This window comes from Pseudonaja textilis, chromosome 1 (genome assembly GCF_049901715.1).
Source record: "Pseudonaja textilis isolate UNSWEBS1 chromosome 1, rPseTex1.2, whole genome shotgun sequence".
NCBI lineage: Eukaryota > Metazoa > Chordata > Lepidosauria > Squamata > Elapidae > Pseudonaja > Pseudonaja textilis.
Genome location: NC_141990.1, coordinates 264,497,354 through 264,509,710, shown reverse-complemented (window position 1 = coordinate 264,509,710; position 12,357 = coordinate 264,497,354). Strand labels below are relative to the sequence as shown.

General features: G+C 43.7%; 1 protein-coding gene across 1 annotated transcript in view; it reads right to left on the bottom strand.

Annotated features, from left to right (window-relative positions):
* The window catches only part of LOC113438447 (transmembrane protein 178B-like), a 38,377-nt gene extending 34,892 nt beyond the window's left edge, over positions 1-3,485 (bottom strand). Inside the window, exon 1 of the mRNA XM_026703814.2 lies at positions 2,990-3,485. Within this exon, the coding sequence (XP_026559599.1) occupies positions 2,990-3,383 (394 nt within the window). The 5' untranslated portion in view covers positions 3,384-3,485. The remainder of the gene's footprint in view (positions 1-2,989) is intronic.
* Between the last annotated feature and the right edge of the window lie 8,872 nt (positions 3,486-12,357).

Below are 12,357 nucleotides of genomic sequence, written 5' to 3'. Positions count from 1 at the left end.
AGTTATGCTTGTGGAAAACTTCTGGTAAGAGATTGTGTCTCTGTTCTGGCCCTTTTTAATTTATCAGTGACTTTCAATACCACTGATCCCTGAACTCCCAGCACAGGGAGTTGGTAATGGGGGTCATTGTTCTTCAATAGTGCTCTTCCTTTGTCTGAGGTTGGTTTCAATCAGAGTTGTTGGGTGAAAAGGTACAGTCTTAGACCTCTGATTTGTAAGGTATACCAAGGCTCAACTCTGTCTCTGCTTCTATGTAACATCTACATGAAACTGCTGGGTTAGGTCATGCATCAGCACAACATTAGGTATCATCAGTATGCTGATAATATTTCATTATACGTCTCTTTCTTGGGCTGTCCAAAAGATGCTTTCTCACAGTACCTGGAAACTAGGAGAGTCTGGATGGGAGAAATAGGCTTCATCTTAACTCAGGAAGACTCAATGGCTTTGGTTTTTAGGATCCCTTGGATATAGAGAGTTTCCATAATTAAATCTGCATAGGTTTGTACTCCCTCAATTTTCACTGAAACACAATTTTGGGGTCCTCCCTGTATCTTATGGTTTCTAGCAAATCTAGCAGGGTGGGGCATACTCTAGGTCTTCTCTGTAGAACAGTGTTCTTTTATGGGATCTAGGTTTTTTGGTGTCTTGTTGCTGTGTCTGCTCTATAGAACAGCTGTGCCCTGAAGCTCCAGGTATCCTGATTGTATTGATCCTTTGGAAGGCCTAAAAATTTGGTTCTGCCATTAGGACAAAAGACAAGGATGTTAATAGACTCTAGCAGGGGGATCTTTGCATTGGCTGATGGAAGAGACATGGGAGGGGCATATAAATTTGCATAATTAACAAGCAAATATATAAAAAATGAGCCCCAGTGACTTGATTTTATTATCAGACTAAGATTAAAACCTATTTCCCCCCATAACCTAGGTAGAAATTGTGTCATTCATTAGCATAGTATTTGACAATATTTAATCCCATGCTGATGGATGGTTCAGGTAGATCTTAACTAAGAGCAGAGAGTCCCTGGAGCAAAGTACAGATCTAGGGTTAAATCTTTCCTTCATTGACACCAACTGGACCTAACCCCAGAGGAAGGAGAAGAACCATTGCAATACAATGCCCCTTATTTCCAGTCCCCCAAAGTTGGTGTACAATTGATATTATTTCTGACTCTTTTTTCAGTTTTGGAAAACTTGTAATTTTAGAAGTTTAGGGATAAAGATTTAAGGCACCCACTGCATCCCTAAAACCTCTCAAACTTTTCCTAGCTTGGGTTCATTTTCCATTCTGAGAGGGTGGGAGGGAGATCATTGAGCAAGGTGGCTACCATAAGGCTTTGCAAAAGCTTATGAATCATACAGTCCCTTAAAACTCTTCTAAGCTCTGAGAAGCACAGAAAACAGATATTAAAAAATTCACCTTAGCTGGGTTAGTGATGTCACAATATCATTAGCCCTACCCCTTGGAGCTTCTCCCAGATCACAAATGATTTTTATGTATCATAAAATATATACTGTATAATACAGCAACTGCTTAGGGTTTGGATCTATTGTTCGAATGTTCAACACCAGAAGAACAGGTAGAATTCTTTGAATAATCTCATCACATAAATTCTGTGTTTACTGAGCAGAAAGACTATCTTCACCTGGTCGGGCAAATTAATCTCCTACAAATTGTCACATTCCTATATATGCATGAGACAAGAGACTGGCATAGGCTAACTAACCTGTTACATACAGAACATCGCAAGCACCTGTCTTAGTTATGTTGGACAAAGTGGCCAGTGCCTGGACAGAGGAATAAATGGGTAGTAATATGACATCAGACATGTCACTATTTTAAAAACATGAGGGAATCCATCTGTGACTGATCTCAAAATTCTGCAGCAAAATAATTACAAAGATTTATTTCATTATGAAATATCTGAGCCAGAATTAATTAAAATTGATTAAACAAAGAGAACTCTCTAATGCGAGGATGTCTGCATGCCACACTCAGCAATTGTTTTCTGAATGGTCCCTATCAATAAGCAATTATCATTTTCTGCAACTCCTGTATTTCATTTCTCTCTGACTCCACAATTTAGTTTCTCTCTCCCCTCCAAATCACATAGTCATGGCCCAGGATTGTATTCTAGGGATTTGATGAGATGGAGTGTATTCCATAATGTTTATGCAGTAATAACTGTATTAGCTGTATATGATGATAGAAGACTCTGATTTTGATGTAATAGAAAGGTAATGTTTCCAGGGCTATTCTGAATCAAATAAGGGATCCTAATTCTAAGCAGATGGAAGATGTTTTGGTAAGGGATGCGTTCATATGAAAAAAATCAAATATGAAAAAACAAATCAGCTTATCATCCATCCATCCCAGCCCGAGCAGTGCTTCCCCAAATGCTGCAATCACTGAAAACCTTGCCAATCTTATCCACAATCAGTTGGTTCATCTGAAGTCACCAGAATTTGCACAGAGGATCACCGTAATTATTTGTATGTTCATGGCAACTCTATAGGTGGCTAGGGGTGTGCATGCACATAGCAACCGAAAATTCTGCAGAGTCTGAAAGACTAGAAATCCGGAGCTAAGGAAATAGACCCGTTTTAATGAATCCTATACTTGTGAAGAGTCAGTTCTACGGTCAGCTCTTCTTGATCCTTCTAGCCACCATGTGATGAAAGAAAAAGACTTCAGGACCTCGGGAACCTGATATTTCGAGGATAAACCGCGGGAGGAGGAACCAAGAGGGTACCCTCCAAATAAAGGGCTGGGGGAGGGTCGTTATCACACCACAACAGCTAAGCTACAAAGAGCGACACTTGGAGGCATCTCCCTCAGCGGTTCAGCACCCTGGCCAGCGACAATTCCCGGGCCGCCTTGAAAGGGTCCAGCTAGAAGGCGCCCAAAGCCCTCGCCCCGTCGCTCAGCCTGCCTAACCTGCCCACTGAACGGGGCGCGTCGCTCGCTCGCTCGCTGCTCTCCGCACCTTTCCGGATAAGCTCCTCGCTCTCGGGTTCGAAGCCTGCGCGATGACAGCGCCGCCACAAGCCGGAGACGGTGGAGTTGAAGCGGCGGCCGCACTGCGATTCCAGGGCAGCCGCAGCAACCGGGAGCCGAGCCGACGGCGGAGTCTGGCCGGCCACCAGGGCCCGAGGCGGTCGGGCGCGGAGTGGAAGATGAGGGCTGGGCGCTGACATCGAACCCGGCGGGTCGTTGCTATTGGCGTTGCGCTTGTGGCCGAAACCCCGGCAGCGCTCCCGGTGTCGCCGGGCGTCGGTCTCATACCAGGAGTCGGTGCCGATGGCCACGGTCAGCAGGGCCAGGGCGGCGGCGGCCAGCAGCAGCCCCGAGCAGCTCAACGCCTGAGCCGCGGCCGCCATCTTCCCCGCGCCGCCGCGGCCGCCGCCGCCGCCGCCGAGTCGCACCGCCCGCCACTGCTGCTCCCCCTGCAGCCCGGCCGGGGGGCCACAGCGCCAGTCAGCCACGGGACCCGTTCCTCCCCACCCACCCCTGCAGGCTCTCGTGGCTTCTTTATTCCCCCGGCTTAAATTATGGGACCGGGTGGGATGGGACGGGACCAGCGCCAGGCTTCTTTTGCGCAAGACAGGGACGGGCTGGAGGGAGAGGAGGAGAAATCTCCCCACCCTCGCCTTCCCTCCCACCCCAAAAAAGTAGATTTCGGATCCAGGCTATTTCAACCCTAGGTGCGAGTTTCTGCTTAATAAATCTCCGAGTGGCCTTTATTCTATGTTTGAAATGTTTATTTACATATATGATCACTGACAGGATTCAATCCTAGGCGCATATTGCCCCAATCGAAATGGTGTAGGGGTGTGTGTGTGTGTGTGTGTGTGTGCCCCAGTGGTGTGAGTGTGACACACCGTCGTCGGAATTGCTACAAGCTACTGACTTTGACCCCTGAATATCAGTACCACAGACTTCTAGGATGTTTTGAAAGGGAAAATATTCTGAAAGGGACTTTTAAAAAATGGCTTCTTTCTCTTCATCTCACTATACTGTATGCAAAGAACACCAAGGCCAGCTTCGGACAGCTTTGCCCTTCAGCTTGTTTGATACCATCTTCTTGGTGTCCCATGTGCTGGGTTCTGTCTTCCCATATAAGATCCCGTCCGATGGCTAACAAAAAAAAAAAAAAAAAAAACCCAACCCAAAATAATCCACCCTCCTCCCTTTACATGTATTTTTCTTGAGGAGGGCCCTTGAGGAGGAAAGCAGAAAAGCTGTCCTTCAGAGCAATTAGGGAGTTGCAATAGGGGAGGTGGGAAGAAAGCAGATGTTTTTATCAATAGGAACTGCACTCAAGTCCAGTGGAAATGGTTGAAGGGACATATTGCATCAATTCCTGGATTCCTCAGTTGGGTCTGTCCTTGCTGCTCCATCAACAGCTCTTCTGCCTGGGTCACTGAAGATTTTGGAGCACTGTGGGTGGTTGGGGGGAAGAGGCTAGATTTTCCATCTTGGAGTCCATATCTAATTGCTTCTACCAATTGTTTTGCTTTAGAGACTTGAAGAAGAGGTGGAGTGGATGGAGTATAACTCTGAAAAGCTCCTCCACTCTCCTTCTTGGATTGAGCAAACCCACAGAAGCAGCAACGCTGAACCTCAAAATACCACCAGAAGTGTTATAAGTAATAGGAAGAGGACACTGTTACAACATTGCCCCATCTGTGTTAAAGCAAATGGATCGTCACATGGACCGAAGGCTGGAAATTGGGAATACTTAAAATTATCAGGGCTTTCTGATTTGGTTAATGCAGGGATCTGCCACCTTCAGCCTTTGAACTGCACGTTACCTCAGACTCTCCTGCTGTCTTGTGCTTAAAATTGAGCTGCAGCTTTGAGTTTTGGAAATGTGCCAAAAATGCTGCTAAACAGGTGCTTTCAACAGTCAAAATAATTCGGCTGCTGCTTTTAATGGCAGCAGGATTACAGCACTCTGCTCCTGATTGCTGGGGGGAGGGACTAGGGAATGAAAGTGTCATTGCTTCCTTTTTCCGCTCAGGGAAAAGGCCTCAAAATGGAGCAAGAAATCGGTGATTTTTAGCCACTGGAAAAGATGCTCTCCAAAGCAGGAAAAAGACTATGTGTGAGAAAAAGAAAAGTATCTCTCATGTGTGTATGCGTTTGTCCATATGTGCACATATGCAGACGAAACCCCCAAGATCTAGGTACCTGGAGCATCCTTGCAAATGATTGACCATTTTGGTTATTCCACTCAGGAGTAGGAGGGAGAGGAGGAAGGAGATATTATAAGGGATTATGAAATTATACATGGCATGGCAAAAAGGTACTGTACACAGAAAGGGGTTTCTCCCTCCCTCTTAATATCTAGGTGATGGCACCAGTATTCTAACCAGACAAAAGTTTACTATCTTGGTATCTTGCAGTGACTTTAAAAAGGGCCTTATCCTCTCTGCTTACTGCCCCATACAGTATCTTCACACTGATTCCTATCACTGATTCTGTAAGTTAGCCAGGTGTCACTGCCATTCCTTTAAATGATCAAGTTGTTTTTCTTTCTTTCCCCTTTTGTTTCCTTTGCCTCACTGGCTCAACGTCGACTCAGTCTTTCCCCCTTCCAAGGTCAGTAAAATAAGGACCTGGATTGTTGATGGGCATATGCTGACTCCGTAAACTGCTTAGAGAGGGCTGTACTGCACCATGAAGTATATAAGTCTAAGTGCTATTGCTATTGCTAAGTCAACGAAAACCAATCTAAAAGGACAATTCTTCAAAAAAGTGGATGTTTTGTCTTTTTATTTTCATGAGGAAGGAGCTTCAGGAATTGCAACTGGCCTTTTGTAGTCCTGTATTTTCACAGTGATCATTGTGGGTCTGTGGCAATTATTTCATTCAACTGCATAGACAACTTAAAAAAAAGTTAAAGACACAAGTCTAAAATATCAATAAACTCCATGTCTACTGATCTGAATTTTTCCCCAAGCCTCATACAGAAATTGGATTCTCTGTGGAAATGCATCATCTGTAACAATAATTCCTGTATAATTCTGAAAAGGGAAAAGACATCACCACCCTTGCAGCAAATAATACCAACCACTACTTTTTAGAAAGAATTCCTTTATACATTGCTCTTCATTAGCTAGCCTTATGGATTCTATTGGGTGCATTTACAATAAAAGCTTCTTGAACTGTTGTCATATAGAATAACAACATCATACAGTAACAGAAATACTTAAGAGACAGACAATGCATTTTTGAAATATTCTGAAATTCCAGAGGTTCCGCTTCATTTTTTTAAAGGATGTCCTTACAGATTTTGAATCTTCTGCATTTTCTCATAGTTAGCCCAATGTTCAATAAAAAGAGGAAGGCAATCATTGAATGAAAGAAAAAGTGTGTGTGTGTAAAACAGTACGCAAAACGCTATGTAGAGTCCATCAGAGCTCCTTGTTCTCATTGAGATGGATGGTTTATGCTGGATTCCACTGCAGTAAAACTTGTAATAGCACCAATTGTGTGAATGCCTTGTTGCCTCTCTGCAACAAAAAACTGGAGACTTTGCCAACAAATGTATCTATCAATGGTTATTAGCCATATTGGCTACATGGACTCTCTGCATTTAGAGGCTCAATGCCCAGGAATACTAGTTTCTAGAGAGCAATAAGAAGAAGGAACCTATGTTTTCAACCATCTGGTTGCCTTTAGTGAGAAGCAATATATTTAGCTAAATGGATTTGATCTTCAGTGAGCTAGAGGGCAGGAATAAAATCAATGGACGAAAATGAAGAGAAGATAGATCTGAGTTACCCCAAAGAGAAAATGTCCAAATGGTTAAAAAAAAAAGTGTCCTGGTCAGCAATAGCAGCTTTGGGAAGTGGTCAATTTATCCTTGGTGAGATGTCCATCTATCAGAGATAAGGTGGCGCATTGGTAAAATAAAGTCCTTTTTAAGGAAAAAGGGCCACACATTATACAGAGTGAATTGGGCCACGGCACACATATGATGAAAGCTAGGGAAATTGGAGATGTTTCATTTTTAAAAAAAAAAGATGTCTCTTTTTTAAGGTTTCTCAAAATAGCAGTAAAAGATGCCACCAATTTTTTGGCAAGTGTAATTGGAGAGGACTGTAGGAATGCAGGTGAGGGGACTGAACTACAGGACCTCAAATTGCCTGCTTCTTCTGAAGCAGAGCCATTTTTGTATCAGGAGAGATTTGAACTAAATTACATCCAATGAACTTTGCAATTTTGGGATTTAACCTAGCAAAACCTGCTCTTTTTATATCCTGCATGGAAGAACACATGGAAACTACATACATTTCTCTAAACTTCTAAACAAATTCACTAGATCTCTTTTAAAAAAATAAAACTAAACAATAAATAAGCGATAGTTTTTAAATGTAGAAAGATTATCTCCACTGTTTCAGCCATGTAATTTTCGTTGTTATTAATAGACCCACTTGCTTCTTTTAGAGTTAAATCCCAATAAAGTTAATCCCACTGGATAGCTTGGAATTATGTACACTATCTGACCACAGATACTATTTTGCTTCATCTCCGTTAAATCAAGAATTAAAATTAATGGATGTTGAGGGACTGCAATTCCCTACAACACCGCAACGTAACTGAGAATATTGAGAGTCTGGGGAATATCACCACTTTCTATAAAATGTTTAGCTTGTTTTGTCATTGTAGATAGTCCCTGACTTATGACAACAGCTGGGGCCAGAATTTCCATTGTTAAGTAAGTGCAGTCATCATCTAGCAAATCATCATCTGACTGGACCCAATTTTATGACCATTTTAGTTGGTCATTAAGTGAATCTCTCTTGTTAAATAAACCATGTAGCTGTTAAGCCAATCACATTGTGGCTAAGTGAATCTAGATTCCCAATCAATACTTTTTTGTCAGAAACTGGCTGGGGAAAAAAAAACCCACAACAATCACATGACCAGAGGATGCTGCAACCAATCGCCAGTGCAAACAGGTCTGCTGAGTGCCCAAATTGCAATCACGTGCAAGGGCAGAGTATAAATTACTTTTGCTCTGAGGCACTTATACCGCGAAACAAATGGTGTAAGTCAAGAACTAATCAGTTCTTACTGGAAGAGATTCCAAAATTGAGCTCAACTGAGACTCTGGCTTTTAAAATGAGAGAAATGATTTGTTGCTCAGGCAATCTTGCCTTGGCTGATCTATGAGACCACTGGCCAACATGGAGAACATACCAACTTGGATGCAGCAATAGACCTGGTCTTTGCCTGAACATTCATAGCTTCTCAGGACAAAATAAAGCCATTAGAGCAGGCGTCCCCAACCACCAGTCCGTGGACCAGTACCGGTCCGTGGATCATTTGGGACCGGTCCGCCTACTTTGCTTTGGTGCCATCTTGTTCTGACGTGCTGGATCAAGCGCTGGTTTTGATGCCGTCCCTCAGCCTCGCTCAACCAAAAACATCAGCTCCACGCCATGCGTGGCTGGAGAAAAGGGGGACGTGGTAGCCGCGGAGAAGCTGCTCTCCCTAAGAAGGAGGCTCCCGATTCGCCAGGCTTACACCAGGAGTTCTGCGAGGCTAGGCTGCCGCTGATTACCTCAATCCCAGCTTGCACAAACTGTCCTCGCCCTCTTCGGAAGCGGCCGGCGACCTGGTCAAGGCTCTGGTGAAGCTCTTCTTTGATCGCCTCACCGACACGCGGCTACAGGCCACTCAGGTGAGCAGCAGGAAAAGGGAGCTGGGCAGCCACAGACCAGCCGTCTCTCCATCTGACGGCCTCAACTGAATCTCTGCCTCCCAGCGCGCTTGGTCCTCTGCCCGCAGGCTTCCCCGGCCGCTTGCCAAGCGGGTTTTCTGCCCCAGCCCGGCAGGGCCCTCGCTGCCTTCCCCTCGCCTGGCCGGCCAGGCTCTTTGGGCAATCCGGCTGCCTCGTACCGAGAAGTGCACTGCCAGGTGGGAGCCACGTGGCACAGGGCAACATGCCCAGCCCTGGCGAGGGAAAGCAGTGGGCGCTCTCCAGGCGGCGGCCTTAGCCCCGCCACCAGGGAAGCGGCTGCCCAGCTCCGGAGCTGATCCACACCTGACCGGCTGGAAAGGAAGGGTGTGTAGCGTTGGTGTTGTTGTGCGATTTCTTGGCATGTGGCGCGGGGTCTCTTTTGTCCGGCCCCGATTTTTTTTTTCAGAGGAGAATATCATGCCTGCATTAACCATGATTATTAAATCCAACCCAACTTTGATTATAATTAAATTAAGTCATAACTAGCTTTTCAATGAGTGGAATATATAATAAAATAAAATAAAAAATAAAATAATAAAATAAAATAAAATAAATAAATAAATTCATAAATAAAAAACCCTAACCGGTCCTTGAAAAAGTGTTTCTGCGTGAAACTGGTCCCTGGTACAAAAAAGGTTGGGGACCACTGCATTAGAGTAAAGACAAGCAATGCAAAGAGACACTTCACTCATCCACACCATGACTACCTAACTTTGGCTGAACTGGGTTGAGGCTACGAGGAAGAGGGAAGAGGAGCAATCAGTCCAGCCATATGGCAGATTTAAGGCTTCTGGGATTCTGTCTTCATTTCAGCTCTCTTTTGTCAGGATTTTCTCAATGGCTTCCTGTGTTTCAATTTAATCTATTCACCAGAACTCAAAGGATCGTTGCTTTCCAATTTCATTAATCTTGCCTGCAATGGTTTTTTAAATCATGGAATAAATATTTTTGTGCTATTCCACAGGATTAAGACGGTTACTTTGTCAAGATTTTTCTCTTCCTAAAGTTTGGAAGCCAAACTTTTTCCAAATAAAGCACAATGCAGCAGTACCATGCCATTTTTATTTCCTAAGAGGCAATGAGACTTAAGAGGCAGACTTGGGACCCTCCCCGCCAAAAGCGAGACAAAACTAAAAGCTGCTTTGCAGCTTTAAAATTAAATTTTATAAAGCCGGGTAGGTGGAGAGCCTGCCAAGCATTAAGGGCAGTTTCCATAAACCACGCTGATGCCAATAGGCATCCTGCGAACTTTGATTTCCTTCTGCAATAAAACCTTGTCATTTTGAAGTGCTTGCAGAGACGGTCATAAACGAAAAATGAAACTGTAGAGGGACTTGTAACTTTCCCTCCCTCCTCTTTTCTCTCAACCCTTCCTGTAAGGCAGCTGTCAAACTCGTGGCCCATGGGCCGGGTGCACCATGTGCTGGCCACGCCCAATTTAGCAAAGTGATACGACATGGGATGAGGCCATGACGTGGGTTTGACACCCCCGCTGTAAGGGTAATGCAGATAGAGATACTATGCTACAAGTTGAGCTGCAATTGTTTTTCATCTGTAGCAATTACCAACCCATCCCTAGACTGTTCCCAAATCATATTTTCTTCTCTTTGTAGCCATCCTCGGAATGTAGATTCCCCCCAGAGAGGTTTCTGTCATTGGGTTTATTATCCTTCCTAACTTAGAGGCGTCTCTCCAAACAAAACATATGTGTCGAAATTGACACCATTTTAGTTAGGCTCAGTATATATTCTTTTTCTTACTTTCTCTGTGGCAGTCATGGTGGGGGGAAGGGTTTCGGGCTTGCCACATTCCTAAGGGGGGAGGAGTGGAGATAGAATTGTTTAGGCCAGGTATTCTTCCCGTGGGAAAACGAGCTGTCCGTGCTTGGGCCCCTCGAATGGAGATTTATGACATCAAGCAACATTGAATTACATTCTATTGGAGAATGTGATTATGGGGGGGGGTTGTTTCTAATTTCTAATATTGTGGGGTAATTCCGGGTTGTGTTAGATCTGGAATTACCATGGACTTTGCCCATTTGATGCTTTCCTAAATAAAAGAAATTGTCTTGGATTTTGTGCTTTTCTTTTTAAAATGTATTTCCTCACTTGGAAACCTGACAGTATGGTCCTTGGAACATCCTTCTGGAGATGCAGGACTACAGCGCCAGGCTCAAACACCTTTTATCTTTATGGCCGTTTTATTCTGCTTCCCTTAAAAATCTCTCACAATGCTCTCGTGCTCACATTAAACTGATTTAATCAGTAAAAATAACAGAATAACAGAGTTGGACCGGATCTTGGAGGTCTTTCTAGTCCAACCCCTGCCCAGGCAGCAAATCCTATACCACTTCAAACAAATCATTGTCCAATCTCTTCAAGTGTTGGAGCACCCACAACTTCCTGAGACAAGTTGTTCCACTGATTTAATTGTTCTCACTAGCAGGAAATGTATCCCTAGTTCTAGATTGGATCTCTCTTTGATAATCTCCAATCCATTGCTCCTTGTCCTGCCTTCAGGTGTTTTGGAGAACAGGTTGACTCCCTCTGGTTTGTTGCAGCACCCTAGATACTGGAACACTGCTATCCTGTCACCCCTAGTTCTTCTTTTCATTAAAGCAGACATATTAATTCCTGCAACCGTTCATGTTTCAGCCTCCGGTCCACTAAATCATCTGTTGCTGTTCTCTGCATTCTTTCCAGAATCTCAACATCAACATATCAGAAGTATATCTTTTAATGAAAGAGAAGTTTTAAAGTGAATGATCCTGTCTTCTCCTTGTGATAAATATCTCAAGGGCTGGAAGGAAGAGCCAAGTATTCAACACCTTCTTAAAACTTACAGTGAGAGACTGATTAGATCCCCAAGGGGTAGAGAGATGGCCAGCCATCCCAAAGGCCTGCTTCTGGGCCTCTAAATCTCCTGAGGCCACCAACACTCCTCTTCCTGGTGAAACTCACAGGTGAGTAGATTCAATCTGGTGGAGCCTGGGATCCAAACCATATAAAACTTAAGTACGATTTTGAATGTAAGCATAGCAAAAGGTTTCTTCCTTAACTTTTGTCCAAACTGTTGCAAAACCAGAAATAGGATAAGATTTAACCCATGGGAAGAATGGAAGATCAGAGGCAAATGCAGGTTTTGTTTTATGAACTCATGTAACTGATTTTGCCTGTTGTTGAGTCTTGACTCAGGAATAAATCCATGAAAGATGGCTGTTGACAGATCTATTTGGTCTTGATCACGTGAAATCTGTATGTCCACAGGATATACAAGTTAGAATATAGGTGCTAAAGATAGATAATTGGGATAGGGTCTTTCAAAGTTCACTGGATGAAATATTCTTGTGATCCAACTTGGTTTCTCCTTCCGTTTATCATCTGCTTTTTATGAATTGTGATACAAATTCTCCCCTGAGCATGGCTTATCTATCATACTTTAGTAGACAGCGGACTTCTACAACTGGATTTTCTCCAGATATATTAAACAGTAATTCTCATAATCAGAAGGCTAAATTATATGGGAAGGGTAAATTATATGACCTTTTTCTTCGTTCCAACAGCTTCCTATTTAAAAGCGAGATATATGCAAGAGCCCAG